The sequence below is a fragment of the Geosmithia morbida genome (genome assembly GCF_012550715.1).
Source record: "Geosmithia morbida isolate 1262 chromosome Unknown scaffold_2, whole genome shotgun sequence".
Lineage (NCBI taxonomy): Eukaryota > Fungi > Ascomycota > Sordariomycetes > Hypocreales > Bionectriaceae > Geosmithia > Geosmithia morbida.
Window position 1 is genome coordinate 323,413 of NW_023336189.1, and position 27,063 is coordinate 350,475.

Consider the following 27,063-nt stretch of genomic DNA (forward strand, 5'->3'; position numbering starts at 1 on the left):
CTGCGGCTGCTGCTGCTGCTGCTGCTGCTGCTGCTGCTGCTGCAAGGAGCCGCCAAAGTTGGCGCCGCCGGTACCGGCGCCGGGAGGAGGCGCGTTGCTATTGTAGTTTCCGAGGATGCCGCCTGGGCTGTGGATCGGATTGTTCGTCCGCGAGGCGACGGGCTGGTGGATCGGGATGGAGCCGGCCGAGCTGCTGTGATGAGGCGCGGCGGCCGACTGGAAGCGTTCGTTCGGTTCGCGTTCCCGGTCGCTGCGCTCCTGATCGCGACGGGCCATCTCCTCGTGCTGCTGGATGGCGCGGTGCCTCTCTTCGATTTCGCGGTCTCGATCGTATGGCGTCGCGCCGCTTCCACCGTGGGGGTGTTGACTATTATTCATGCTCTTCTCATTCTTTCGAGATGGCGTGGTCAGACTCGGATGGCAAGGGGTGTTTTTGGGTGTTGACCGTCCCCGGTGGGTTGGGGGGCTGTCATCCGTCCCAGGCATTCCCGTCAACGTAGATGACAGCCCTCGCAGGACGACGCGCGCCATGCGCAAGGTTTCGCGAGGAAAGAAAGGACAGCCGGGGCTGGGTCGGGGAAGACTGGGTTGGAAGGCTATATTGCAGGCCAGAAGGGATCAGGACTTACAGAAACATGAGCCGGGTATCATGTGTGCATCTGAAAGGAAGCGGGAGAAGAGGGAGGGAGAGAGGTGTAGGGGTGATGAGAGACGCTTGAAGGAAGCTCTCAGAACAGTAAGAAGTAAGGATATGCGAGAGAGGAGGCTCCCTTCCTCCGTCTTGGTCTCTGTCGTCTTGCTGTTTTACCCTCTGTTGCGAGACAAGGTGAAGGGGAAAGCAAAAAAAAAAAAAGACCCCCCGAAAAAAGAAAAAGAAAAAAGTAAAAAAAGAAGAAGGAGGAGAAGAAGGAGGTGCGAGGGTGTGACTGTAGAAAGTTGTTGATTGTGAAGGGGTCCCTCTCTGCTTTGACTGGTCGCTTTGGCTGATTGCTTCGGCTGGCTCTGTCGGACTGGCTGGGCTGGCTGGGGAGAGGCGAGAGGCGGGCGAGGGCGGGCGAGGGCGAGAGCGGATGTGACGAGAGAGAGTCACTGGGATTCGTCCAACATAAGCTGGGCTACCTGCGATAATCTCATCACGTGCTGATAAGATGCCTCAACTCAAAACTCTCATCTCCGTAATCTTGTCCTCTTTTTTTTTTTTTTTTCTACCTTGCGACGCTAAACCGTTCGGTATCTCAGGGGGGGGGGGGGGGGAGGGGTCCCGTCAATTCCACCATCATTTCCCCCGTAGATCCGCCTCACCGACTGCCCGATTTGGATGTGGGGCATCGTCAAAGGAACTCGTCGATTATCATTCACGATGGATGATTATTCTCTTACGATGAATGTTGCTCGTATGAATGTATAGTATCTCATCAGTCAACCATCAATCAACCCTTGATCCCTTTCCCTCCTGTAACCCATCTGGCCTCGGATATACCTAGCCTCAGATCCCTCTCAGGAACATTACGTGCTAGTAGTCCATCCCTGATTCCTCCATAACACGTCTTCATTAAAAAAGAAAGAAAGAAAGAAAAAAGAAAAGGAGAAAGATTCATCCCATCCCCTCCTCCCCCCTCCCCACCCCCTCCAAAAAAAAAAGAAGAGGAGAGGAGGGGAGGGGAGGGGAGGTGAGAGAACCGCTGATGATACAGTGTCTGTCCGCAGAAGAACTCTTCACGCAAGGACTGTTCGCAGAGCGCGGCAGACCGTCCCGACACCCCGAGGTGCCCTAAGGAGCGGGTGGTGACTGTGACGGTCCAGGTTGGGATCTCCTGACGATCTTGATCTTTGGCCGTGCCGCGGGCGCGGCCGATCCGGGCGCGGCCGACGGCGTCGGCGGCGCAGCGGGACTGCCAGACTTCCTCGCCACGGCGGAAGGCGTAGACGGCTTAGGCACGGACGGCCGCTTCGGCAGTCCCCCGGACCCCGACGTCCCCGTAAGGTGAGACGGCGTCGGCGACGTGGACGGACCGCTGCCCGCGGATCCGATCTTGGGCAGAGGTTTCCTGGCCGGGTCGCTCATCGTGCTGGGCAGAGGCTTGCGCATCGACTTGGCCAGGACGGATTCCTTGGCGAACCCCCCGCCGCTGCGTTCGGGCGTGCCTTCCTTCTTGGGTGTGCTGTCCCGCCTGAACAGGCCGGGCAGGGCTTTCCTGTTCGGCCCGTCGCGGGAAGACGACGACGAGGACGACGTCGACGAGGACGAGTGCGGAGGCCAGGGACGTCCGAGGGCCAGCGCAAGCCTCTTCGGGCGCGTCTTGAGCGTCACCATCTTCCTCCTGCGCGGCGGCGCGCTGCCGTGGCCGTTGGTCTGCTGGTGGCTGGCCGCGTCCGTCCTGGGACGCTTCGCCGCCGACTGCGAGCTGCCGCCGTCCTTGTCCGGGTGGGGGCGCTTGGCAGATGACGACGACGGGGCTGGCGGCACGGCTGTCCCAGGTGCAGGCGGTGCGGGCCTCGACACGTCGACGCTCGGCTTGCGCGCCACCGACGTGCCTGCAGCGCTTGGCGGGTTCCCGGTGCCGGCACCGCCCGGCAGCGACGGACGCGACGTCTTGAGCTTGATGGACGGTGCTCTGGGGAGGGACACCGGCCGCTCCGGGAGCGGAGGTGCTGCCGTGCCGGTGGCGACGGCCGGTTTCGCGGTGGGAGCAGGAGGGCCGATGGGACCGATCGGGCCGATCGGTACGGTGGGGACGGTGGGCGCGACGGTGGGCGCGGCGGCGGGCGCGACGACGGGCGCGGCGGGAGCGGTAGCGGCGGTAGCGGCGCTCGGGGCGGTAGGGGCGGTGGCAGGCGCGACCGTGACCGGCGCGGGGACTGCGCCGTAAGGGTCCCTGGGCTTGGTCCTGAAGTAGGACTTGAAGTTGACCATGAGCTGGAGTGGGTGGTGAGTAGCAGAGCAGTGTCAGCATCAAGATCGGCCTTTCCCGTCAGAGAGTACGTGCGCGTCGGGCGCGTGCAACTTACCCGACCAGGCATCTGCTGAGCGGACCTGTCGGCCGCCCAAGCCTTCGGCAGGCTCAACGTGACGACCCAGCTCTGCGCCTCCTCAAACATCATGGCGGCGAGGTCGAGCAGCGACTCGACATCCGCGCGGCCCAATCCCTTGTGATCCAGGGCCTTCCGCATGGCCGTGAGATACTGCCGCTCGTCGGCAGCATACGTCGTCTGCATCTCCCTCCTGAGCGCCTTGAGCGCCACGTCGAGGTTTTCCTTGCGCTCAAACATCTCCTTCCTGGCCTTGACCTCCTTCTCCGTGTCCTGGACGACGAGGAGCGGGTCTGCGTCTATGCCCGTGCCCGTGCCCGTGCCCGTGCCCATGTCCAGGTCCATGTCGCCGGGGGCGTCTGCCTCCTCCTCCTTGGCGGCGCCGCCCTTCTTGGCCGCGTGCTCCTGCGCGTGCTCCCCGAACGCGATGGCCGCCAGGCCGCGGGCGGTGGCCTGGATCAGCCTGCTGCGGACGTAGGGGGAGCGGTCCGAGGCGAGGACGTAGAGCAGGAGGCTGAAGACGGCCGGGTCCGTCATGGCGCCCAGGTCGATGAGCGCCTCGAAGCACTTGATGCGGATGGCGTCGGCCGTCCCGTCCAGCAGGTACTGTCCGAAGTCTGCGTAGCTCCGGGGTATCACCTCGGCCTTCATGAGGCGCTGCTTGGCGTCGAGCCCGGCAATCGTCCAGATGTTCTGGTACGAGTCGGTCCACTCGTCCCTCCTCAGGACGCGCTCGATCTGGTCCAGGGCCGAGGCGAGGAACCGGTCTTCCTCCTCGCCTTGCACCTTGCGCTGGCGCTCGAACCACTCGTCCTTCCGCGAGGGGATGAGGGATGTGGCCAGCGCCTCGACGAGCAGCGCGATCCAGTGGTGGTCCGAGTACGGGTTGTCCTCGTTGTTGTTGTAGAGGAGCTGGTCGAGGATGAAGACGCGCGCCTCTAGGGGGCACCTGTGCCCGCCGTCCCGGACCTGCGCGATGGCCCGGATGATGGCGCAGCGCACCTTGTACTGCTGCTTGTTGGAGAAGTCGTTGGGCTGCGGCTGGTTGGTGCTGTCGAAGCAGAACATCTCGCGGTACGCCTTGAGGAGCTGCCGCAGGCCCAGCATGGGCAGATCTTTGATGTTGGCCTGCCGGGGCAGCGCTTCGGCAGCCATGGTGCGGATGCCGTGGAAGTAGCGCCTGTCGACGAGCGTCCGCACGAGGAAGCCCGACGCTATGGGGTGCAGGGGACCGTGGGCCAGGTAGAGCATCGCGTCCTGCTGGGCGACGACGTCGCGATCCTGCTGGAGCTGCGAGACGTACATGTAGGGCTCGAGCGTGTGCTTCATGGCGGCCGCCCACTCGAAGTCGGCGTCGACCCTGATCCACTCGTAGGACTCCTGGTCCATCTTGCGCTCCGTCTCGGGATCCCAGTCGATGAGCTCCCAGTCCCTCTGGTCGTCGGGCGTCTGCAGCACGTCGCCCAGGCAGTAGAGGAGGGCGTCCTCGGCACCCTCGCCGGCGGCTTCCGCGTTCGCGGCCCCGGCGTGCTTCTCCTTCATGCGGCGGGTCCTCTTGAGCCGCTTGTATTTCGTATTGTAGGGTATCTCAAACTTGGTCAGCCGCGTGGCATCCTCTCGTATCTCGAGGATGTGCTCGTACGGCGTGCCGTCGGCCTCGTGGATGCGGATCGTCATGGGCCCGGTGAAGAGCGGCTGGACCGGGCCGACGGGCGCGCCCGCGCGACGCTCCTTGATGATGCGCAGCACGTCGTCCTTCTCGAGCTCGGCCTTCTTGGCCGTCTGGTACTGGATCTGGTTGAGGGTCAGCTCGACGCAGAGCCGCTTCTTGTTGAACTTGGCCTTTACGTCGAACCTCGGGCACCCGGACCCGTACACCCACTGGCTCCAGAAGGCCTCGAGCCGGTTCCTGGACGCCTTCTCGCACCTGGCCTTGAAGTCCTCCGTCTTGAGGATGGCGGAGCTGTCGCCGCTGTCCACCTGGACCTTGGTAAGATACCTGGCGAGGATGCGGGTCAGCCCGTGGCCGCCGGATGCCTTGACGAGACGCTTGTCGAGGACGAAGAGGATCAGGGCCGACTTGAGGTTCATAAAGTCCATCTCGGACCCGTCCAGGTGCAGGTTGGGGCCCAGGTCGTAGAGCGACAGGCGTCCGATGTCCAGCTCCACCAGGCGGTCCGACATCATCTTCATCCGGAAGCGGTGCTCGTTGTTCCCGCAGAGACGCTTCATGAAGAGGTCCGTCATGTAGTGGGCTATGCCGAAGATGAGCCAGAGGTCGTTGCGCGTGTTGGGGATGAGGTTGATGCCGATCCACTGGTACGCCAACGTCAAGACGAGCTTGCGCGTCACCTCAGCCTCGGTGTCGACAACGTCCTCGGGGTACAGCAGACGCGTGCTGGCGAAGGCGACCGAGTGCAGGGGGGTGGTGTCCTCCGCCATGTCCTCGAGGAAGCAGAGCTTGAAGTTGCTGAAGGGGTACTTGGCAAAGGTGTAGCTGAAGAAGTCGGCGGCCATGGTCATGGCAACGCAGGTGTTGCGAACCCACTCCGCCCGCCGGGGCAGGCAGTAGGCGTGGACCCGGAGGGCACTCGTGCCCAGCTTGATCTCGTCCTCCTCGGAGCGGAACTCGGCCGACAGGTCGACGTGCTCAAAAGGCCCGACGGCGAAGCCCAGCTTCTGGACCGACGTCTTCTTCTCGGGCTCAAAGGACATGATCTTCTTGCGGTCGTCCCTGGGATCGACCATCTCCTCCACCAGGAAGCCGGAGCAGATGACCGTCATCTCCCTGAGCCTGTCCTCCTCCACCATCTCGATGCTCCTGTCCTTGTCGGAGGAGCCATCCTTGCCTGCCGTCTTGTGCGATGCCGGCTTCTCGAGTGCGTCGGCCAGGGTTCTCGGATACCGGAAGGAGATCTTCCACTCGCACCGCGAGCCGTGGTCGTCCAGGCACGGGAATATGCACGACGCCGTCCCCGGCTGGATGGAGTGGCGGCTGTACACGTGTGCGTAGCGATGGTCCAGGGGGTCGACGCCGACGAACTGGACGCCGTCCCTGGGGTTCTTCCTGGAGAAGGGGATGGATATCTTGTACTGCTTGCGGCCCGAGTTGGCCGACGACTCGAAATTGTTGGTGGACTTCCGTATGATGAGCCTCGGGCGGTCCTGGTCGCCCTTGCCGCGCAGGTTTACCTTGAGCGACGAGTAGGCGGGCGTGCAGCCGACGGCCTCCCTGCCCTCGGCGGGGACGTCGACCTTGCGGCTGTGGAAGAGATTCCGGGCGCGCATGCGCCGGAGATCGTGGTGCTCGGCCGTCCAGTTCCAGTTGTCCGGATGCTCGAGGCTCTTGTAGGGATCCCGGTAGTTGGCGACGGCCTTGCGCTTCTGGCCCTCGTGGGTGTCGCCGTGGACGTCGCGCACTTCCGTCACCGTGATGCGCTCCGTGTCCACCTTGCAGTTCGCCGCATCGAGCGACACCTCGTCTAGCCTCTCGTTGAGCATCCCGATGAAGATGTCCGTCGTGCCGTCGATGCGTCGGTCGCGGAAGTTGATGTCGAGGGTCACCTCTTGCTTGATGACGAAGTACTCTTGCACGGGAGGGTCCTCGACCGGCGGCAGGTCGCCATCCACGGCCAGGAGCGGGTGTCGCTCCGATTCACCGTCACCCGGCATCCTTCCTCTGTCAGTTCTCGGTTTCTCGTCTCGTCTGTTCGGTTCGGTTCGGTTCTATGCCGTCGTCGTCGTCGTCGTCGACTCGCGTGCGTGAAGGCGGCGGCGGCCCGGGGCGGCGGGCGCTCGCAATCACACCGCCAACTAAGTCAAGAGCCAGACACCGACTCCAACCATCGACCTGAGCCGCGTCTGCGCCTCACGCACTCCAGTGTATCCGACTTCAGATATGGCTGTCCGTGCGCATAGTGATTTGGCAAGCGCGACGCGGGTGGTGGTGATCGGTTAGGCCTGCGGTTGTTGGTGCTCGGTGCACGTTGCCTTCGTCGGTCTACCGGATTGTGCGTTCGTGCGGGGTGGAAAGGTGAACGGATTGAGAGGGAAAAGAAGAAGGAAAATAACGAGAGTGTTTTTCTATGTTCTGATATTAGGTCATGGTCATTTCCCCGTAGCGAGGGTTAGAAGAAAGACTGTCGTAGAGTATGGCGCTTGACAGAATTCGATAATATGCACGAGGTCCGAGAAGCTCCAAACTCTCTCGCGGCGTACGGAGAGAAGGCGCACGGTCCACTTTTCTGCTCCACGAATCTTAGCTCTCAGCTTTGGCAGATCGCGTCCCAACCAAGCCCCAACCCCCAAACCCCCCCCCCCCAATGCCGAGGACCAAAGTACGAGGACAGCTACGACAGCTAAAAATAATATACGTGCACATGTGCGATGCAATTGATAGCACCTTTGCACAACCGGCAGTTGCAGTGATTTTCCAGACTTCTTCTCAATGGAAATATTATAAGCGTATTCGGACCGTGGATATCGTGGGTGGATTCGTTCATCCACCCATCGCCACACATCCCAACGTACCGAACCATATCCATCGCTACTCATACTCCTTACTAGTCCACAGACGAATCCCCAAAATCAAAACAAAAAAATCAGAAAAATCAAAACAAAAAAAAATCCTATACGCCGTGTCCTTTGCCAGGTATCTCTTTTCTGGACACACCGGCCCATCCGCTTGAGTAATCATACATCCTTCTCCCAGGAAAGCAAGAAATAATGAGAATAGTAACAACAACAACAGCAACAACATGAAAAGTGAGGAAGGGGGGGGGGGGGGGGGGGGACTGAAGATAGAAAAAAAAAAAGAAAAAGACGAAAGGGAAAGGGAAAGAAAAAGATGAAGAGAGGAGGGAGGGCAGAGAAGCCAGAAGCATGCTTCACTATCTGCTCCTTCGNCACACCGGCCCATCCGCTTGAGTAATCATACATCCTTCTCCCAGGAAAGCAAGAAATAATGAGAATAGTAACAACAACAACAGCAACAACATGAAGGGGGGGGGGGGGGGGGGGGGGGGGGGGGGACTGAAGATAGAAAAAGAAAAAGAAAAAGACGAAAGGGAAAGGGAAAGAAAAAGATGAAGAGAGGAGGGAGGGCAGAGAAGCCAGAAGCATGCTTCACTATCTGCTCCTTCGCTTATCCCTACGCTTCTTTCTCGCCCGTGCCTTCAGCGTCTCCTCATCCCTATACTCCACTGGCAGATCAAAGTCTGCCTCGGGCATATCAGGTATGGGCAGTCCCCAGGCGAGCACGTTCCTCCCCGATCGCCGCGTGCGGTTCAGGGAACTATCCCGCTCTCCCCTCTTGGCGAAGAAGGACTTGAACTCCCTCGGGGGTGACGGCGGCTGCCGTGGTTGCGGAGGCTGTGCTCGCGATCTCTGCGGTGATGGCATCTGCTTAGCGACCGCCAGCTTCGATCGAGCCCGAGCCTCTTCGCGCAACTGCTTGGCAGGCGAAGGCGGTTCGCTCGTGTCCCCGGCCGATGAGCTCTCGTCGAAGCCCATGCTGTCGTCCCCATCTTCTCTCTTGTCGGCATCGTCGTCTTCTGCCTCTTTCTCTTCTGCCTCTCCCGCCTCTCCTTCAGCTTCTTGCTTTTTCTCCTCCCCCTCCTCCTCCTCCTCCTCTTCTTCTTCTTCTTTTTCTCCTTTTTCTCCTTCCTCTCCTCCTTCTCCTTCTTCATTTACTTCCTCTTCTTCTTCTGCTTCCTCCTCCTCCTCCTCTTCTTCCTCTTCTTCTTCGTCCTCCTCCTCTTCTTCCTCTTCTTCTACCCCCTCCGCCAGCCGCTCCTCCTCTACCTGCTGCTTCCTCCCTGCTCTTTTCTTACTCTTCTTCAGGCCAGCCTTGTCAGCTGATGCCCGTCTTGACTCCAACTTTCGCCGCCTCTCCTCTAAACTCCAGTTGCGAAATTTGGCAATGATGGCCTCGCAGCCCCGGATGAAGTGTTTCCTGGCCGGCTCAAACGCCTTCTTCTTCGTCTCGGTGACGCCGTTGACCCCCATCACCCGCAGCCAGTCGGGGCCCTGTAGGCTCTCGAGCAGACGGATGATCTGGTCCTTTTCATGCTGTGCTCGGCCCTTTTCCGCGTTTCTGATGGATCGCTCCAGACGCTCGGCACGCTTATGGGTCGGCTGGAACAAGCTATCTGGCAACGGGTCGTCCAGAGACTTGTTCTTATGCTGCGCGTCCAGGAAGCTGAAGTCGATGCGCTGGGCATCTACGACATCCGTGTAGAGCGCGTCACCGAAGCCTCGTATAGTGCTGCCAACCGATGTGCTGTGTGGGGATATGTGTGCTCCCGGTGCAGCAGCATCGCGATGCCTATCATTCGAGTCGAGTACCAGAATCGGTGTATCGGCGTTTAGCATATCTGCAGTGCGTTAACAGACGGATGATTGGAACAGCGCACATGCAGAATGAACAGACGGATGACTGTGCACGCAATGGATGCAGTAAGGATAGGATACGCACGTTCTTCCTTGGGATCATTGCCAATAACCTCATCATACTCAGGAAAGTAAGAGGCCAGCTCGCTCTTGAAGCGCGTCGCTTCCTGGGATCGCAACTTGCGGCCGGGTTCCTTCTTGGCCGATTCATCCGGCTGCAGGCGATCCAACTCATGTCTTATGCCATTGGTGATTTTAGACTTGCTCCTTGAAGGGCCATTTTGGCCACCTCCTTGGGGATGCGGCGACGTCGTCGTCGCTTGCGATCGCTGTGCTGGGGCCGCTGCTGCTACAGGGGCTGCAGCGGCTGCAGCGGCCGGGGTGAGGGCGCCAGCAGGTCGAGGGGACGGTGCAGCGCTGGTGGCCTGGCGGCCTGGATGCTGGGGTGGCTGTGACGGAGGCGACTGTGGCGACGGAGGTGCCCTGGCTTTAGTGGTGGCAGCAGGAGTAGGAGGAGCAAACTTGTCTGCCTTGACGCCAGATTGACCGATTATCTGAACAGCGATGCGAGCCTTCTTGGATGGAACGCTATCATAGTTGTAATCGTAGTCGTATTCGATGGGAGTGTTATTCTTGTCAGACTCGAGCGCTCGCTTGGGACGGCCACCGCCTCCTCCGCCTCCTGCAGCAGCACCAGCACCAGCACCAGCACCAGCACCGGCAGGGCGGGAGCGCGTCATCGGTGGCGGGCCTGCTGGGAAGCGAGGTCCCTCAGCTCGTCGAGAGGAGCGGGTGACGGAGGTCATGGACAGCCGCGAGGAGACCTGGCATCGTCTTCTCACTCGGCATGCGATGACGAAATTTCTTGTCTCCTTTTTGCTTTCCCCGTCGTGGTCGATTCAGCAGTGATTGTTGTTGTCGTCGATTGATTGAGAGCTTCCCTGGTCGCGATTGTTTCGTGACACGCCCTTCTTTTCTAGCCTGGTGATTTTTTATCTCTATTTTTTTCTCCCTTTCTAGCGGACTTGACCACTTTCTAGGCGTCGGAGTTCCTCCTGAACGTTCCTTCTCCAGCGGTGTTGCCGGCTGGGGGGTTCCATGGTATTACAGGTATTATTACAGTGGTGTGGCGGAGGCAATGGCGCTGTAGACGCTGCTCTTGCGCTTTTCGGCTGCTCTGCTCCTGCCGTCCATCGTTCTCAGGAGAGCTTTACCCTGTATCATCGTACTTCTGAGGAAGCGAGGCCGCCGAGGGGTATGAGTCTCCAGATATTGATGGGCTTGGTGATCATCTTCGATCTTGTAAGTGGCCCTCGACAACTGGTCTGATTTTCCTTGTATCGTGGTCTACATGTGAATCACAAACACTCGGTAAGGTTTTATATTAAATCAAATGTCGCGTCAGGCCACAACAATCACGTGCCTACACACGACGTATCGGATCTGATCTGGTCGCATCAAACGCTCACTTCTCCGTGGTCAAGACCATGTACGAGCAGAAAAGGCTCAGCCGATACGAATCGCTCGAAAGTGTCATTTTTGGTGGATCAGTTGGCAGCTCCATAGACGTAGATATCGCGCATGTACAATCTCGCTGCCAGAACGGGCTGTCTTGGGTCATGTGAGAGGCAGACAGGCGTGCTCCTCAAGGTATGGATATATGTATGGATATATGTATGGATATATGTATGGATATATGTATAGATATACGTAGAGATATATGTATAGATATATACAGAAGAAGTAGTAGACAAGGACAATTCAGACGCTGCCGGAAGAGAAAGACATCATGTGTGAAGTCACTCTTTATCAAATAGAAACGCCTTGAGGACCGGCGAACCCGAGAACTCCGGGTTCAGTAATATACAGCTGCGGGAGGTCAGCCAGCCAGCCAAGGCACATAGCCAGAGAGAATAGCAGAGAGGGGAGGAAGCGGAAAGAACGTACTTGAGGAAATATTGCAGACCAGCACGCCTCCTCTCCAGGAATCGTGGTTGAAACTTTGATATGACGCTCTTTGGCGGCAATGACGGGATGGTAGTCTCAAAGTTGGGAAACGTGACGATGAGGCGGTGGCGGAAGTCGTCGAATTCCGAGTATCGTTTGCGAATATTCATGTAGCTTCCCTGTACTGGAGTCAGGACGACCTGTATTTCTCCTCTCCGTCCTGCACGGCAGCTTGAGCGGCGATGGCAGGAGAGGCATGGGAAGGAAGACCGTACCGTCAACGTCTCGACCCTGATGATCCAGACGACAAAGGCTCCGATGTTGGAGATGGTACTCCCACCGACAACGATATGGTCGACAATCTCGACGCTCCTTGCCCAGCAAGCCGTGTTCCGATCGTCATCCTCGAGCGTCTCATTGTCGCGAAGCGTGATGGCCCCGGCGGGCAGAGAGTCGGACGACTGATTCGAAGGCGTGCGCTGGTGGCCGTTGTTATCTGACTTGTTGGCGGTCCAGTACGGCGGCGTTGTGACGGCGGAGCCGGGGCTCAGGGGGAGGCCGTCACGGTTGCTGCTGCTGCTGCTGCTGCTGCTGCTGCTGCCGCTACCACCGGTCGCCTGGACGTCATCGTCTGGATTCCCGACGGCGTCTGCGCCGCTATCCTGATCTACGGGCTGACGCCATCCGGCTGGCTGTGAGGTGGCGGGCATGCGTGTTTCAGCCTTGGGAGGGCGGAGGCTTCGTTAGACTGCACGGGCACGCGGCGGGGGGTGTCGTAGTCGGGATACAGGTGGAAGAGAGCAGTGGTAGAGATGCTTGTATGTGCGTATATGTATCATGTACGTTTTGGGCGCGGTGTGTTTTGATGATGCAATTCGGGCTTTACGAGTGGGTCGCAATCGTTGTCGGGAGCTGGTCCATGGAGAGAGAGAGAGAGAGAGAGAGAGATCGTGGTGGTGTCTAGGCCTATCGCTCCCTTAGCGTCTTGCTCGTCTTGCGTGTGTGGCGTGGCGGAAGGGTATGAGATGGTGGCGGGGCGATTGCCATTGGAATTGAGGAGGGGGAGGATTCATCAATTCCGGCTGGGCGGGACTCTCTCTACTCGTAGTCTCGTACTCCGTATCTTGATGCAGATTACATGTAATAGATATCAAGCAATACCTAGAGGTGGCTACTACGAGTATACGTACTCGGCGCTCGTTGTCGTGATGAAGATGATGATGGCGATGTCCCCACTACTACAGTCTACGAGCGAGTATATATTAACCTGTAATCTGTATTACTACGGAGTGACTGCAGGAGGTTCCCCCCCATGTCTTGACGGGAATAGACAGAAATGCACGTTTTCTTGTCTTTTTTTTTTCATTACTCGTACGGATGAGATCGCTATTATACGGTGCAAGTGAGTATCGATTCCTAGACATACTCGTACAATCTACCCTGACCTTCATACCAGTGTCACGGTCCTCTCCTTTTCCCCTCTGCTCCGATATTTCAGCTGCTACCAGCCTCTAAACCCAAGATTGGAACTCTCCGCACGTACCAGGTAATACGACGTATCTATCGTACGACGTGCAGGATAATACTCGTACTCGTGAATGGCTCAGGAAGCTTAAGGAGAAAGAACAACCCCAGTCGCTCCCAATACTATCCAATAATACCCAGCCGTTCCCTTCTCCCGGCCTTCTTCGATGGGGTAGCAACCGTAGCACGGACGGCCACCGCCAATCCGGTTCCCGCCACAGCCCGACCTCTCCCCGGTATACTACTCAGACTTATCACCAGTATCAGAGACGACTCTGGTTAGAGGGAGAGAAAGGAGAGAGGTGAAGAGAGAGAGAAAGGAGAGGTGAAGAGAGAGAGGAAGGAGAGAGTGGAAGAGAGAGAGGGAGACGGGAGGAGGGAGAGAGGGGAATGGGAATGGGGAGGAGGGGCGGGGGAAGAAGGAGAGACAGAGAGAGAGAGAGAGAGAGAGGGATGGAGAGAGCAATATAATGATGATACTACTAGTAATAGTATACATGCACATGAAGTACTCGTAGTATTATTACCGCACCGACAACTATCAGAGGGACCCGTCCGTCGATGTAGCATCTATCCACTGCCGTTTTGACAGCAAAATCTCCCAAGTCCACCTGCGACTGGTGCGGGCGTTGCTGCTGAATACGAGCTGGTTCCCCCACCCGTGCGGAGAGTTTGACCTACCTTTATGCAGCAAGGTAGAATGCCCGACGACTATGCACGCATCTTTGCCTCTCTCGAATTCCGAGGCGAGGGTGGGTTAGAACGCACTTGGCATATGCATAATAGCAAGCCAGCAGCGTCGAACCCCACCGAGATGTGCAGAGACGGGAACAAACACGATAATAGTGTTCATCCCGTATCATCGCCTCTCAGCCAACTCTAAACAGAAGATGAAGGAAAGGAAGGAGAAGAACAGCAACAGCAGCAGCAACGACCACGATGACAACAATAACAGCATCCCTCTCCATCTCCCAAAGCAAAGACTCTTCCCCCAAAATCTTCTTTCCCGTCCCCCTTCTGAATTCCATCCTGAAAGTATGAGACCGGGGGGCGGCGGATGGAACATAATGACCGTTGCTGAATGGATGGGGTGTATAATATCCCCCCCCCCTCTCTCCTTCCTCCCAGACCGACACAAGACAAGACACACGAGGGAGGCTACATTACTGGCGGCGGCGGCGCAGACTCGCGCCAACAAGCGCCTCTTGGCTCTGCATAGTACGAGAAGAGGAAGAAGAATAAGAATAGGAAGAGAGACAGAAGTCTAAACCGAACTCCGAACCGGAACTTCGAACCGAAACGAGAGAGAAGATGGGAGGGAATCATCAGTTGCTTCCGAGTCTCTCTGCATTATGGACCTCTCCCGTCGTATAATGTCCTCAATGTAACCTCGCCTAGACTTCTCTTCTTTCTGAGTTCTGACTATACTACTGCCATTATCCTTCTCCATCGTAGCTGTGCAGGTATCATTGTGAGCCCGTGTGCCCCCCTGTCCCGTCACTTCCCCGAAGCAATCCTATCCCCGGCTCGGCGGGCGGCTTGTAATACCACAGAAGGGTCCCGCTCATAAAAGGCACGATCCCCCTTTGCTCTCCCCTCTGCCAATCTTATTCTCTTTAACCCCCCCTCATCTCAATAGCATCCCATCTCATCTCTTCTTTTCTCTATATCCCTTGTCTCCTTCTTGTATATTTGCATATCGTCCTCTTTCATCAGGTCAGTGGGACATCTTCGGACATGACTGTCATCGTGGGGCTCTCCTGCTAACGTATCGGCAGACAGCCTCGCAGCATCTCACCCCTAGCATCATGTTGTTCCGTTCCACCCTCGTCTCCGTGGTCACGCTATTCGTGGCTGTCGGCCAAGCCCAGTACAAGATCGACCCTGACAGCGTGGACTCTGACGTTCGAGGTAATACCCTGCCGTCCGAGCCGGACCATGTCCGACAGTGATACCGGCAGGCTGACGTGAATGTGTACGGATAGATGCGTGGTGCGTCACGCAGAAGGACACATGCCCTCTGATCTGCCAGCAGACCAAGCCGGGAACGACACTCGTCAACACTTGCGACTCTGTAAGTCAACTATGCCGTCGGCATCGATGCTCATCACCATGTCCGGGCGAGAGGAGCAATGGCTGACGAGGTGACTCCTCTTGACAGGCCACCCTCACCTACGGCTGCCTGTGCGGTGACAACAAGAAGCCCAACCTGTCGGAGTACTCTCTGACCCTCCCCTACTTCGTCTGCCGTGAATGGGGCACCCAATGTGTCGCCAACTGCGGAGAGCACAACAACGAGTGCGCCTCCGACTGCCGCCAGAACCACCCTTGCGGCGCCCAGAGCCCCACGCGCGTCAACGTCACCTCGACGTCTGCTGCTGCCACAGCCAGTGCGACAGATGACACCACCATCTACGACCGACCCGGCACCAGCAGCAGCGATGATGACGAGGGTGCCGCCGCGACGCTGGCTCTCGGACGGACGTACGGTACCGCTGTCGTCCTGGGGGGCATGTTCGTCGGCTTTGCCATTCTGCTGTGATGATTTTTTTTTTCCTGTTGCGTGGTAGGATGGCACTACCTACATGTGCATTTCGCATCCGGTGTTCATGGTGTTTCTCTTCTCTCTGTCCTCATGTCCTGCTAGCTTGTTACTTTTTTTTTTGGGGGGGGGGGTAGCTTTCCTTCTTGGCATCGGTGCTGGGATACCGCATACCCAAATCCGGGTTAATTGGTAATATTAATATAATGAACGCGAAATTTGATATCAATATTTCGAACATGGTTCACACACAGATAGGGAAAGGCCGTCTCCATGTGACCGGGGAAAAGAGGGAGGTTGGGGCCCCAACGGAAAAGATGCATGCAGTCGTCGTTCGACCTGTATTACTGAGGATGTTTGATGATGTTGACAATGTGGACTTCGAGATTGGGGAATAAGGGAGGGGGTGCTGACATGCTGACAAACAGAGGAAACATGCCCGCCCGTCCATTGAATGACGATACCAGCGCACCTTTCACGTGCTTGAGCTGGAGGTCGATGGGAACCCCACTGGAAGCCACTGTATGCATCCACTAAGACGCAGTCGGTAGTGCGACTGGGACGTACATATACACGGAAGGGGGACACTGCGGTCTGCGAGTACGGATTACGGATTACAGGTATAACATTATTCAGACCCCTAGTCTCGGGGACATTGCTAAGCGCCATCGACCGTGACGCAGCGTCCCCTAACAATTGATTTTCTGGTCCAGACCGCCGGTAGAAGGATAATGCTACTCCTAACACTAATGCTACCTGTGCTGCTACCAGTGCTCCGTACCCGGTAATAGACCATTAGGGACATGGTGTCTAGATCGATATTTTCTTCTTCGACACAGGGGCAAACGAAGGAAGCCAACAGATTGAGGCGACGGGGAGCGCGTTTACCCATTTTTCTGCACGAGACTGGCAAGAGCCACCCACCGCGCCGCGCCGTACCTTCCCTCCCCATTGCCGTCGGTCCCCTAATTCTCTTTTAATAACGAAATAAGTGGCTCGTCCCCTCTGGCCACCCCGGTACACTGTGCAATCGCACCGTCGCCAGCTTCTTCCTGCTTCCCTTTTGGATATTGCATCGATCCATCCATCCTCTCTTTGGTTTGCTCGAGATTGGCAAGAAGAAAGGACGTCGGAAAATGTCTCTGACCATCACCAAGAGTAAGAAACCCGCCCACCATCTCGGACCCCACCATTCTCTCCCTTCTCTCTGCCGAACGCCTTGCTGAACTGACGCGCGCCGCCGCCATCTAGGAAAGGCTGTCGCCGAGTGCGTCTCGGACGAGGCACTCTCGCACCTCCGGACCTACAAGTACTCTAGTGTCGACTTGTCGCCCGTGTCCAAGTATATCCTCGGCCCTTGGGTATGTTCCTGACTGGCCTTGCATCCGGTGGCGTTCGCTGACCCCCCATCTCTCTCTGTGTAGTGGAATGCCTTTGTCAAGATCCTGCCGCTATGGCTCGCCCCCAACATGGTGACCCTCCTGGGCTTCTTGTTCATCCTCGGAAACATCGGCCTTCTTCTCATTTTTATGCCAGACCTCGTCGGACCCGTACGAACCCACCTCCTTCCCGCCCCCAGAGGCTGCGCAGCCAGCAGCTATATATATATGTATTGACCTTTGCCGACATCTAGGGTCCGACCTGGCTATATTACAGCTTCGCCTTTGGCCTGTTTATGTACCAGACCATGGACAATGTGGACGGGAAGCAGGCCAGGAGGACGGGAACTTCGAGTGGTCTAGGTGAGCTCTTCGACCACGGCATCGACTCGCTCAACTGCACCCTGGCCAGCTTGCTCGAGACGGCCGCCATGGGCCTCGGTACGTCGCGCGTCGGCGTCTTCACCGCCCTGTGCCCCTGCCTGCCCATGTTCTTCTCGACTTGGGAAACATACCACACGCACACGCTGTATCTGGGATACTTCAACGGCCCCACCGAGGGTCTGCTCATCGCCGCCGGCGTCATGGCTGCGGCTGGCCACTACGGCCCCGGCGTCTTCACGCAGCCCCTGGCCGCTGCCATCGGTCCGTATTCGCCCACCATCGGCGCCGCTCTCGGCCACACAACATTTATGGACTTGTGGGTGGGTATCATCGTCGGATCTCTCCTGACGGGCCACGTCCCCTGCTGCGTGTACAATGTTGTCAAAGCCAGACGGGCCAAGCACCTGCCCGTTGCGCCCGTCTTCCTCGAGTGGCTGCCCATGGCTGTCTTCACGTTGTCCATCGGCATCTGGGTCTACTCGCCCTACAGCACTCTGATGGCCGAAAACCACCTTGTCCTCTTATGCCTCACCCTGTCCTTCGTGTTCGGCCGCCTGACCACCAAGGTCATCCTGGCCCATCTCACCCGCCAACCATTCCCCTACTGGACCGTCATGTTGAACCCGCTGATTGGCGGCGCCGTCCTCGGCAACCTGCCTCGTGTCGGCCTCCCCCAGATCACCCCCCAGCTGGAGCTGTACTACCTGTGGGCCTACTTCATCTTCTCCGTCGTCGTCTACTTCCGCTGGGCTTATCTGGTCATCACCAGCATATGCGAATATCTCGGCATCAGCGCCCTCACCGTCCCCAAGGACAAGCAGGAGGCTGCCGAGGCTCGCCTAAAGGGCATGTGAGCGGGCCGTTAACAGAGGATCTGATACATTCCACAGGAGACCGGATAGTCAGGACCTTGGAAAAGACTGAGACATACCTTTCGATGCGCTGCGAACCTCTGGCCAAGATGATGGACGACCCTCTTTGGATGACACCCTCGATGACAACCAACCTCGATGATATCCTCGGTGAACCCCTGATTGGCAGCGACTGCCGTGTCAACCGGGACCATCCAGAGGCGATCAAGTCAATTCCGAAGTAGAAGAGGAAGAAGAAGAAGGAGGAGGAGGACGAGGACGAGGAGGAGGACGAGGCGACGAAGAAAATAGAGGAGAGACGGCGCAAGTGCGATTACTCCCGGAATTCAACACTGTAGTATAGCGACGACTTTCAACCTATCGATTCCAGGGCATGATGGGCCTGGAAGATGCATGATCTGGGCGTTGGAGCATCTGTGATTTCTTGTTTCGTTATATTGAAGTGATAGGATTATTATGAAACGATTTTTCTTTTTCCCGGTTCTGGAATATACCTTTATTTATCGATAGAAGTAGCATTTCTGAAGTTATCTGTAATATATTTATTACCCTGCTATATGTACAGATGACAGATGAGTATTTAGCAGTGATAATACTAGCAGTAGGACATGAAAGATTGATGTCGTTCTCTTGACCTGCATCTGGAGTGATGCAGATTACGGAGTAGAGCAGGGGGAGTTGCGTGTGAAACCGGAGCAATGTGCTAGGCCTAGACCCCTATTAGTGCCGCACTAATAGTGCGTTGCGTGGCAGGGTCAGGCACACCAGGCTGCTGGGATCGGCAACCCAAGATCCCAGGCCGGACCAGCAATGGTGGCTACAGGCAGCTATAATAATAGCCTAGATAAAAAGGAGAGAGCATCATCTTACGATAACGACGGCCGTAAACCCTCGAGGTCTGACGCCAGCTCGGTCCATCATTACCAAAACGAACCAGTTTACGACCTAGTGATACTTACTAGTAGCATCAGTAGCAATAACGGACCAAATTACTGCTGCTGCTAGTCTCACCCTGATAGACAAACCACCGGCGTACGGAACAGACGACCCCACCAGACCATCATTCGCGGCGGGATTCGACAATCCTGGTTGGAGCCCGCAGGTCCGCAGGCACGGAAAAGAGAGGGGGGGAAAAGGAGCGGACGCGGACAGAGACGCCCTGACCGATTTTCCGTGGCGGCGCATATTACTACGAGTACTAGGAAGAGCGAAACGAAGACGAAGACGGGCGAACGAGAGCAGGTGGTGGAGAGAAGCTTCCTTCCCCTCTCTCCTCCCACCCCAAGATGCCCTCGTACACGACGTGGTGGCTCAGGGTCCTGATGGCCTCGTCCGCTCTGCTCTTCCCGTCGGGGACGTCGACGCTGACGGTGACGGACGAGGCGCTGCGGCGCATCCCGTCGCCGGGAGACGACTTCGACATACACTCGGGGAGGCTGCTGGCGCCGATACTCCGACCCCGCGTGCCGGGGACGCAGGGGTCGCTGGACGTCCAGAGGCACATTGTCGACTTCTTCGCCGCCGACCTGCCCGACTGGACGGTCGTCTCTCAGAACTCAACGTCCAAGACCCCGGCCACCGGCGACAGGGACGTCCCCTTTGTCAACTGGATCTTCCGGAGAGACCCCCCATGGGTCACGCGCGAGGGCGACGCCAGCAGGTTGACCCTCGTCGCCCACTTTGACAGTCTGAGCAAGCCCGAAGGGTTCGTGGGCGCCATCGACAGCGCGGCCCCCTGCGCTATGCTCATGCACGTCGCCCGGAGCGTGGATGCCGCCCTCACGACTAGGTGGAAGGCCATGCAGGACAGCGGAGAAGACGGGCTCGAGGATGAGAGCAAGGGCGTGCAGATCATCTTTCTCGACGGGGAGGAAGCCTTTGAACACTGGACAGATACCGATTCCATCTATGGTGCACGGTAAGTTCCAACCAACCCCGACCCCCCCCTCCAGAAAAAAAATAGCATCTTCCTTTTCCCGAGTCATACGAGTGCGAGCACCGGTGAGGATATAGATTGACGAGTGAACAAAAGATCCCTAGCGGAAGAATGGTCCCGCGAGGCCAACGACGTCTCGGCCGCCTACCGCACCCCCCTCCACTCCATCAGCCTGTTCGTCCTACTCGACCTGCTGGGCAGTCCCAAGCCGACGGTGCCGTCCTACTTCCTACCCACGCACTGGGCCTACCGTAGCATGGCCTCGCTGGAGAAGCGCATGCGCGACCTGTCCCTCCTCGAGTCGCAGCCCGGCCACGTCTTCCTCCCGGACTCGGACAAGTCGGCCAGCCTGTTCGGCCGCAGCGGCGTCGGCGACGACCACGTCCCCTTCATGCAGCGAGGCGTGGACATTCTGCACCTCATCCCCTCGCCCTTCCCCTACGGCCTCTGGCACACCATGGACGACGACGGGGAGCACCTCGACCTGCCTACCTGTCGGGACTGGGCCAAGATCGTCACGGCCTTCACCGTCGAGTGGTTCGAGCTGGGCGAATATATGCCTGCTACCGGCAAGATGGCGAGGGCCGCGCCGGATGTGTCACACAGCAGTACGGAGAGCAGTAGTAGTAGGAGGACGGAGTTGTGATGAGACCAGCATGGCTCGGGTACCATGCTGACTCTGTTGACGTGACGTGTTTATTGTTAGAAGCGAGTATTACTTCTCATTCTTCACTGATGTAGGGAGCCTCCCCTCCTCCCCGGGAGGGGCCGCCGGAGGCAACTTCGACGGGCGCGAGAATCGCCGTCTCGCCTCGCAAATTCATACAAAGCTGCATTGTGGAACGCTACAGATTGCATTGCGTAGACGAGTACCGCCCACGCCGCTAGCCTGCCTGGCTTCGAGCTCCCTCTTGCCCGTGTGTTCTTCCCTGACGCTGCCGACGTTGGAGCCTCGAAGGCTACCTACCGATACGGGCACTGCACCTCGTACATGTGGAGGCCCTCTCCTCCGACACGGGAACGGGCCTCTCGGGAGAGCGGCACACTTGTGCCTGGGCAGATCAATGGCGGCCCCCACGACCCCTGCGTACTCTAAGGAAGGAGGAGGGTCTCTATGGCTTCCTGACCACGCACGACCCTCGTGGCCGATGAAGGGTCGTTTCGTTGGTCTGCTCTTGGCATGCACAATCATGGTGAACAAGATTAAAATAGAGCCTAACAAAAGTCAAGGTCAAGACAAAGATGCCAAGATGAAGGAGACAATGTCGTGAAAGCGTGTAAAGGGACCCCCAGACGCTGACGCACAACGTCTCCACCACAACGTCCCGCGCAGACCAATCAAGTAGCTCGGCCCTTGAACCACGTAAACCACAAGCTCCCTCATTCTCACTCTCACTCTTCTCTCTACTATCGGCTTGTCAAGCTCCTAAGCCGTAGCAGACATTGAAGTTCCAGCAAACCGACCAAAAGAGAGGGACCCCCCAACACGGACCCTTCCACTTCTCCGCCTCACCCGCAGCGACCCGCAGGAGCAGGTCTTCCACCTCCCCGTCACGATGCGCTTCCCGGTAACCTCGACGTTCACGCTCCTGGCTGGTGCGGCCGCAGCCGCCGCCGCCTCGTCGTGGGGCTTCAGCGACGCATCGGTCCAGGCCGTGGCCAAGTCGGGCGTCGTCGACAGTACCCACACCTTCTCCGACAGCAGGCCGGCCGCGGAGCCCGTCGTCCTGGGACACACGGACAAGCTCAAGGTGTCGCTCACCACCAAGTCGGGATCCAGCGCCAAGAAGCCTCACCAGGCTTTCCTCATGGTGCGGGAGGAGTCTGGCCTCGAGGCACCGTTTGCCCTGACACTCAAGGGCTCTGGCAAGGGTACTGTCGAGATTGTATGTTTCTACCTCTCTATTTCCATATCTTTCCAAGTCCGCCCGCGCCCGTGTGTGGTTCTTTGGCTGATTGAATGCTTTGGTGGGTAAAACCAAAAAAAAAAAAAATAGTCGCAGAAAGACCTCCCCGTCCAGCTTCTGGTCTCCCCGAAACCCCTCAAGGCCAGCCTCGTTCTCGGCTCCTTCGGTTCGGATCAGGCCACCATCTCGCCTGCCTTCGACATTGTCCTCCAGCTCGACGCCAATGCCAACACGCCCGTCGTCGAACCCTCCCTGCGCTACGGAAAGCAGCCCAATATCCACCACATATTCCGTGGCGACCCCAAGAGCCCCCCCATCATTGTCTCGATTGTCTTTTCCCTGGCTGTCGTTGCGACGGTCCCGGCTCTGTTCATCGGCGTATGTCTCCCCCGCTTTATATTTATATCTGCCCCCCCTCCCCCTCACCTCTCCCTCTTCCTGAGAAATACTGACTGGAGTATGTAGTGGACCGTGATCGGCGGTAACCTGTCCCACGCCAAGGAGGCCCTGTCCAACGCCCCCATCGCCCATGTCGGTTTCTTGGGCTCCATTATCGCCATGGAAGGCGTCTTCTTCCTCTACTACAGCGGCCTGAAGCTCTTTTCTGTCCTGCCGTTCATGGGCGCCGTCGGTCTCGTCGCTGTCCTCAGCGGATCCAAGGCCCTCGGTGAGGTGCAGTCTCGTCGTCTGGCTGGCGAGAGGTAGGTAAATCGGTGAGGAAATATGCATCAAACTTGCAATCGATCTGGTGCATTTGCACGGGGGGTTTATGAAAGGAAGGACAGAGGGGAAGACATGAATGAAGAAGGGAAAAAAGAGGGAAGGAATCAGTATAACGCATGAAGCGATTTAACTGTACATTATGACTTTTTGTTTCTCTTTACTCTATTCTCGAAAAAGGGATACGTGGTTGTTGTAAACTACCGAGGTTATAGAGATGAAATGCAACGACTCTGTTCCATCTCGGTTCAATCCGTATGTCTCGTGTACCTGTTGGTTGTCGTCATCAACGGGTCCACTCTCAACGTGACCGACCCTAGTCTCTTGCATCGTCATCAACCATCTCAGCCTCCCCAAGTATCAGCAGCTCATTCTCCGCTGCCAAACCTCTTGATATTGCTCGTATATTAAATAACACAAGAAGAAGAAGAAGAAGAAGAAGGAGAAAATACCACTCCAACACGATTTGAATCTTTCGGCTTCCCTTTCATAAACCTCCTAGCGACACCGCGCGCGCCCATCATGGTCACAAACATGCACGTGCTCCCTTGACTTTCACCTGCGCTTTGACAGGCTCCCGCCTGGCCCGAAGCTGACTTGTGACAATCCCCTCCGTCTAGGCCATTCAAGGTCCCCTCGCTAGAAGAGACGATCAACCACCCATCCTACGGGTCGACAGTATGGGCCCTCGAGCCTCACCGGAGTGGCCTGTGTCCTGCCGCCCAGGATCGCGGTGGTCCCATCAACATAGCCTGGGAGATTCACGGCGATGGGCCGATCAAGCTTGTTGTACGTCTCTCTCTCTCTCTCTCTCTCTCTCTCTGTCTGTCTGTCTGTGTGTTTCTCTTTTCCCCGGTCTCTAGGCTTTCCTAGTTACCGTCCATATATCCCGACCAGCTGACTGGCCGTCCCTCCTCCGGGGGAAGGACAAAAATTAAAGCTCATCAGCGGTCTCGCCGGCGTCCTGGCCAGCTGGCAACGTCAGACGCGCTACTTTGGCCACGACCACGGGTCGCGCTACTCGGTCCTGATCCTGGATAACCGCGGCATGGGGCGAAGCGACAAGCCGCTGGGGCGGTACACGACGAGCGGGATGGCGCGCGACGTGCTCGACGTCATCGACCACGTCGGCTGGGGCGGCGACGCCCGCGACATCCACCTGGTCGGCATCTCCATGGGCGGCATGATAGCCCAGGAGGTGGCCTGCCTCGCGCCCCGGAGGCTGGCCTCCCTCTCCCTCCTGTGCACCTCGGCGTCCGTCAGCAACACGACGACCCTGCGCGAGTACCTCGTCGAGCGGGCCGGGTTCCTCGTCCCCAAGTCGACCGAGCAGAGCATAGCCGACACGGCCCGCAAGCTGTTCCACGACGACTGGCTGGGTGCCCCGGACGCCGAAGACGTGCCCTCCCCCGACACGACGCCCCGCTGCGCTGCCGGCGTCACGTACGGCATGTTCGACTCCAACTTCCAGCGTTTCCAGGCCCAGGAGCTGGCCAAGCGCCGAGCTCCCGGCGTCTTCACAAGGACCGGCTTCCTGTGCCAGCTCGTCGCCGTGCAGTGGCACTCCAAGAGCCCCCAGCAGCTGAAGGATATGGCCGACGCTGTGGGCCGTGAGCGCATCCTTGTCATGCACGGCACCGACGACCACATGATTACGGTGCCGAATGGCCGCCGCCTCATCGATGCTCTACAGCCTGGGACCGGTATGATTGTCCAAAACATGTCGCATGCGCCTGTCATGGACCGCTGCAAGTGGTTCAACGAGCTCCTCGATGAGAAGCTGCAGGCCTGGGCACAGATCTAGACGATCAAGACGGACGTTCTACGATGACGTACGACATATGATGGATGATTGATTCACTGTATTCTCGTTTTTACGTCTTTTCTCTCTCTCTCTCTCTTCTGTTTCTGCCACAAGTTCTGGACGTATCCTTCTTCTTTTTTCTCCTTCACATTTCCATCGCTGAACTCGTTGTATATAAATATATATATATGTGCGCGTGTGTGAGCGCGTGCGCGCGTGTGAATCCACTCCACCTAGAGCATGACAAAACCAATGCCAGATAGATTCTTATCGTCGAGCTGGTTCTTAGCATCGACTCCTCCCGTGATGGAGTGGGCGCGGTAGTTGAACAGGTAGTAGTGCAGCTGGCCGGAACCGGCACCAAACTTCTGCTGCTCCAGGAAGAGGCCGTTGTCCATGAAGCTGAGGGCGTTGAAGACGTCGAACTTGAGGTTCTTGGCCAGGATGAGGGCGTCGTGGACGAGCGAGTTGAGGCGGTCTTTGTGTGCGGAGCGGTCGTAGGGCTCCTGCAGTCCCGACTCGCTGGCGTAGTACCACAGGTAGGCGACGCGGACGACGCTGTGCTTGCTGTTGCCGATGACGGATGACTCGATGCAGTTGAAGGAGAAGAAGTCGGTGATCTTGCCGTCCTTGTCCTGCGTGCGTGTCAGCAAGCTTACTGTGTGCAATGAAGGGGTGGGAAGGAAGAAGCCAAGTGCAGAATGATGAGGGGGGGAAGGAGGAGTTTACCTGAACGACATAGGACCAGACGACCTCCTCACCCCCTTTTGGCACATCAGGAACGAACCAATGCTTCATCTCCTCCTTGGTAAACTCGGGAGCCATGTCGAAGCGCTTGAGGTACCTCTGGAACAGGGGCATGACGGCATCGAGGTCCTCCTCCTGCATCTTGCGCAGGCCGCGGGTGGCGGTGGCCTCGGGCAGGGCGTACTTGTGGACCTGGTATTGGGGCTTGCTCCCGGGGGGCAGAGGGCTGAAGCCGCACTCGTACAGCTTCTGCCAGTTTATGGCGCGGTGGAAGTAGCGGCAGGTGCTGACGGGGCGGGGCAGGACGATGCCGGCGGTGTGGACGCCCTGCCAGATGCCGTTGAGGTTGCTGATGCGGGTGATTTCCTTGATGAGGACCGGGGCGAGGCGCTTGCCGCGCAGCTTCTTGTGGACGACGAGGAAGTTGACCTCTGAGCAGAGGACGGTGCGGTCGCGGACGCGGACGTGGGCGGGGATGGCCGAGATGTAGGCCACCAGCTTGCGCGACTGCGTCGCCCGGACGCCGACGTGGTACCTGCTGTGCCAGCCGGGGGACATCATGGCCCAGCGCAGGAAGGATGGCGAGTAGTTGAAGCGGAACATGGCGTCGTCGTCCTCGACGTAGTGCCCGTTGAGCAGCTCGTACACCTCCTTGACCTCGCCGTCGTCGTTGAGGTCCAGCGTGACCCACTCGAAGCCGGGCACCAGCGCCGCCGGCTCCTTGGACACCTCGTCCACCGTCTGCACCCTTATCGGCCCCTCCTCAAAGGCCTTCTCGTCCTCACCGAACCGGGGCACCGGCTGCGTCTGCCAGAACTTGTAGGCCCCCATCTCCTTGACGTTCTTGCCGCCCGACGCCAGACCGGTCATGATGTCCTGCATGCTCAGCTTCCTGAGCATCTCGGCCGTCTGGTCCGCCGACGGATTCGAGCTGCCGGACGACGACTCCAGCTCCCGAGCAAGCGACGGGTTCAGCGCGATGAGCTCCTTGGCCTGCTCGGGCGTCAGACCGGAGATGGCCTTTTGAATGTCCGCCTCCGGGTCCGCCGACTTGCCCGTCAGCACCTCCTTGACCTTGGACCTCTTGGACCTCTTCTTCTTCTTCTTCTTCTTTTCTGTCGGCCCGGCCGCAGCGCCCTCGGTCGTCGCGGTCGCGGTCGCGGTCGCAGTCGCAGGCTCGTCCTCCTCGTCTTCCGAGCCCTCGGACTCCACCTCGGCTTGCTTGCCCTTGACGTCCACCTTGGCCTCGTCGGCCGCCTTCTTGTCCGACTTGTCTCCCTGCGCAGGCATGGCGTTGTCTCGGTCCTTGTCGTCTTTCTCGTTGCGATGTCTGTCCGGTCGATCTTGTCGTCTAGGAGGGTCGGAGAGTGAGAAGGGAAGGGAGAAGGTTCGGGTGAGAGAAGCTGGCGATGGTGGGGGGCAGACGTCTACTGCGGGGCATCATGCGGCCACCGGCCCATCTCGTCACCAACAAGGTCCCTGAATTATTCAAGTTGCAGTGTATCATGTATGATTTGACACTGCAGTAGTTGACATGCCTAGCAATAATATTCGACAACTATCGTCAAAGTCTTGGCCGTCATGATTCATTCGAACAAGACATCCTAACCGTCATCTAGCTCCTATCCCTTGACGGACCATTGACCGTCCTTTTTTCAATTGTAATACTTGAGGTCAGCCGGGAGGAAGTGGCCAGCCCCTTGGAAAGCGGTCACCCGTTTTGCTAATTGCTAGTAAAATAATGAATCTAGAATGTCCGCTTTTAACCACCAATATATGAGTATATTCATATCAATAGAGAACATCTACTCTTATAATTGCATATTTTCCTATTCGATATCCACGACAACACCTTTATTCTTACTCACAATCTGTTTGAAG

General features: G+C 57.9%; 10 protein-coding genes across 10 annotated transcripts in view; 5 read left to right on the top strand and 5 right to left on the bottom strand.

Moving 5' to 3' along the window:
* Positions 1–378, bottom strand: part of GMORB2_3746 (paired amphipathic helix protein Sin3a) — a gene marked incomplete at both ends in the record, with an annotated part of 5,204 nt that extends 4,826 nt beyond the window's left edge. Inside the window, one exon of the mRNA XM_035465722.1 lies at positions 160–378. Coding sequence (XP_035323559.1) covers positions 160–378 — 219 coding nt within the window. The remainder of the gene's footprint in view (positions 1–159) is intronic.
* A 1,393-nt stretch (positions 379–1,771) lies between these two features.
* On the bottom strand, positions 1,772–6,702 carry GMORB2_3747 (transcription initiation factor TFIID subunit 2; the record flags this gene model as incomplete). Its single annotated transcript, XM_035465723.1, has 2 exons — positions 1,772–2,917; positions 3,010–6,702. 2 exons carry the CDS (start codon positions 6,700–6,702, stop codon positions 1,772–1,774), a joined length of 4,839 nt encoding a protein of 1,612 aa, XP_035323560.1.
* Positions 6,703–7,722: 1,020 nt separating this feature from the next.
* Positions 7,723–10,226, bottom strand: GMORB2_3748 (uncharacterized protein; the record flags this gene model as incomplete). Its single annotated transcript, XM_035465724.1, has 4 exons — positions 7,723–7,731; positions 8,290–8,615; positions 8,931–9,404; positions 9,506–10,226. 4 exons carry the CDS (start codon positions 10,224–10,226, stop codon positions 7,723–7,725), a joined length of 1,530 nt encoding a protein of 509 aa, XP_035323561.1.
* A 1,049-nt stretch (positions 10,227–11,275) lies between these two features.
* On the bottom strand, positions 11,276–12,077 carry GMORB2_3749 (PX protein; the record flags this gene model as incomplete). Its single annotated transcript, XM_035465725.1, has 3 exons — positions 11,276–11,289; positions 11,387–11,546; positions 11,643–12,077. 3 exons carry the CDS (start codon positions 12,075–12,077, stop codon positions 11,276–11,278), a joined length of 609 nt encoding a protein of 202 aa, XP_035323562.1.
* A 2,622-nt stretch (positions 12,078–14,699) lies between these two features.
* Positions 14,700–15,433, top strand: GMORB2_3750 (Conserved hypothetical, protein; the record flags this gene model as incomplete). The annotated part of the gene is made up of 3 exons (XM_035465726.1): positions 14,700–14,802; positions 14,877–14,965; positions 15,053–15,433. The coding sequence occupies 3 exons, from the start codon at positions 14,700–14,702 to the stop codon at positions 15,431–15,433; spliced, it is 573 nt and encodes a 190-aa protein (XP_035323563.1).
* Positions 15,434–16,569: 1,136 nt separating this feature from the next.
* On the top strand, positions 16,570–18,050 carry GMORB2_3751 (ethanolaminephosphotransferase; the record flags this gene model as incomplete). Its single annotated transcript, XM_035465727.1, has 4 exons — positions 16,570–16,591; positions 16,685–16,794; positions 16,858–16,983; positions 17,067–18,050. 4 exons carry the CDS (start codon positions 16,570–16,572, stop codon positions 18,048–18,050), a joined length of 1,242 nt encoding a protein of 413 aa, XP_035323564.1.
* A 1,304-nt stretch (positions 18,051–19,354) lies between these two features.
* On the top strand, positions 19,355–20,650 carry GMORB2_3752 (Peptidase family M28; the record flags this gene model as incomplete). Its single annotated transcript, XM_035465728.1, has 2 exons — positions 19,355–19,986; positions 20,101–20,650. The coding sequence occupies 2 exons, from the start codon at positions 19,355–19,357 to the stop codon at positions 20,648–20,650; spliced, it is 1,182 nt and encodes a 393-aa protein (XP_035323565.1).
* Positions 20,651–21,560: 910 nt separating this feature from the next.
* GMORB2_3753 (oligosaccharyltransferase complex subunit delta (ribophorin II)) lies at positions 21,561–22,616 on the top strand (the record flags this gene model as incomplete). Its single annotated transcript, XM_035465729.1, has 3 exons — positions 21,561–21,890; positions 22,008–22,289; positions 22,377–22,616. 3 exons carry the CDS (start codon positions 21,561–21,563, stop codon positions 22,614–22,616), a joined length of 852 nt encoding a protein of 283 aa, XP_035323566.1.
* Positions 22,617–23,252: 636 nt separating this feature from the next.
* On the top strand, positions 23,253–24,435 carry GMORB2_3754 (alpha/beta hydrolase fold; the record flags this gene model as incomplete). Its single annotated transcript, XM_035465730.1, has 2 exons — positions 23,253–23,420; positions 23,572–24,435. Coding segments are annotated over 2 exons (1,032 nt in total), but the record flags the coding sequence as incomplete, so codon positions are not given.
* GMORB2_3755 (glycylpeptide N-tetradecanoyltransferase) lies at positions 23,566–26,472 on the bottom strand (the record flags this gene model as incomplete). Its single annotated transcript, XM_035465731.1, has 3 exons — positions 23,566–24,318; positions 24,732–25,070; positions 25,165–26,472. 3 exons carry the CDS (start codon positions 26,470–26,472, stop codon positions 23,566–23,568), a joined length of 2,400 nt encoding a protein of 799 aa, XP_035323568.1.
* Positions 26,473–27,063: the final 591 nt, after the last annotated feature.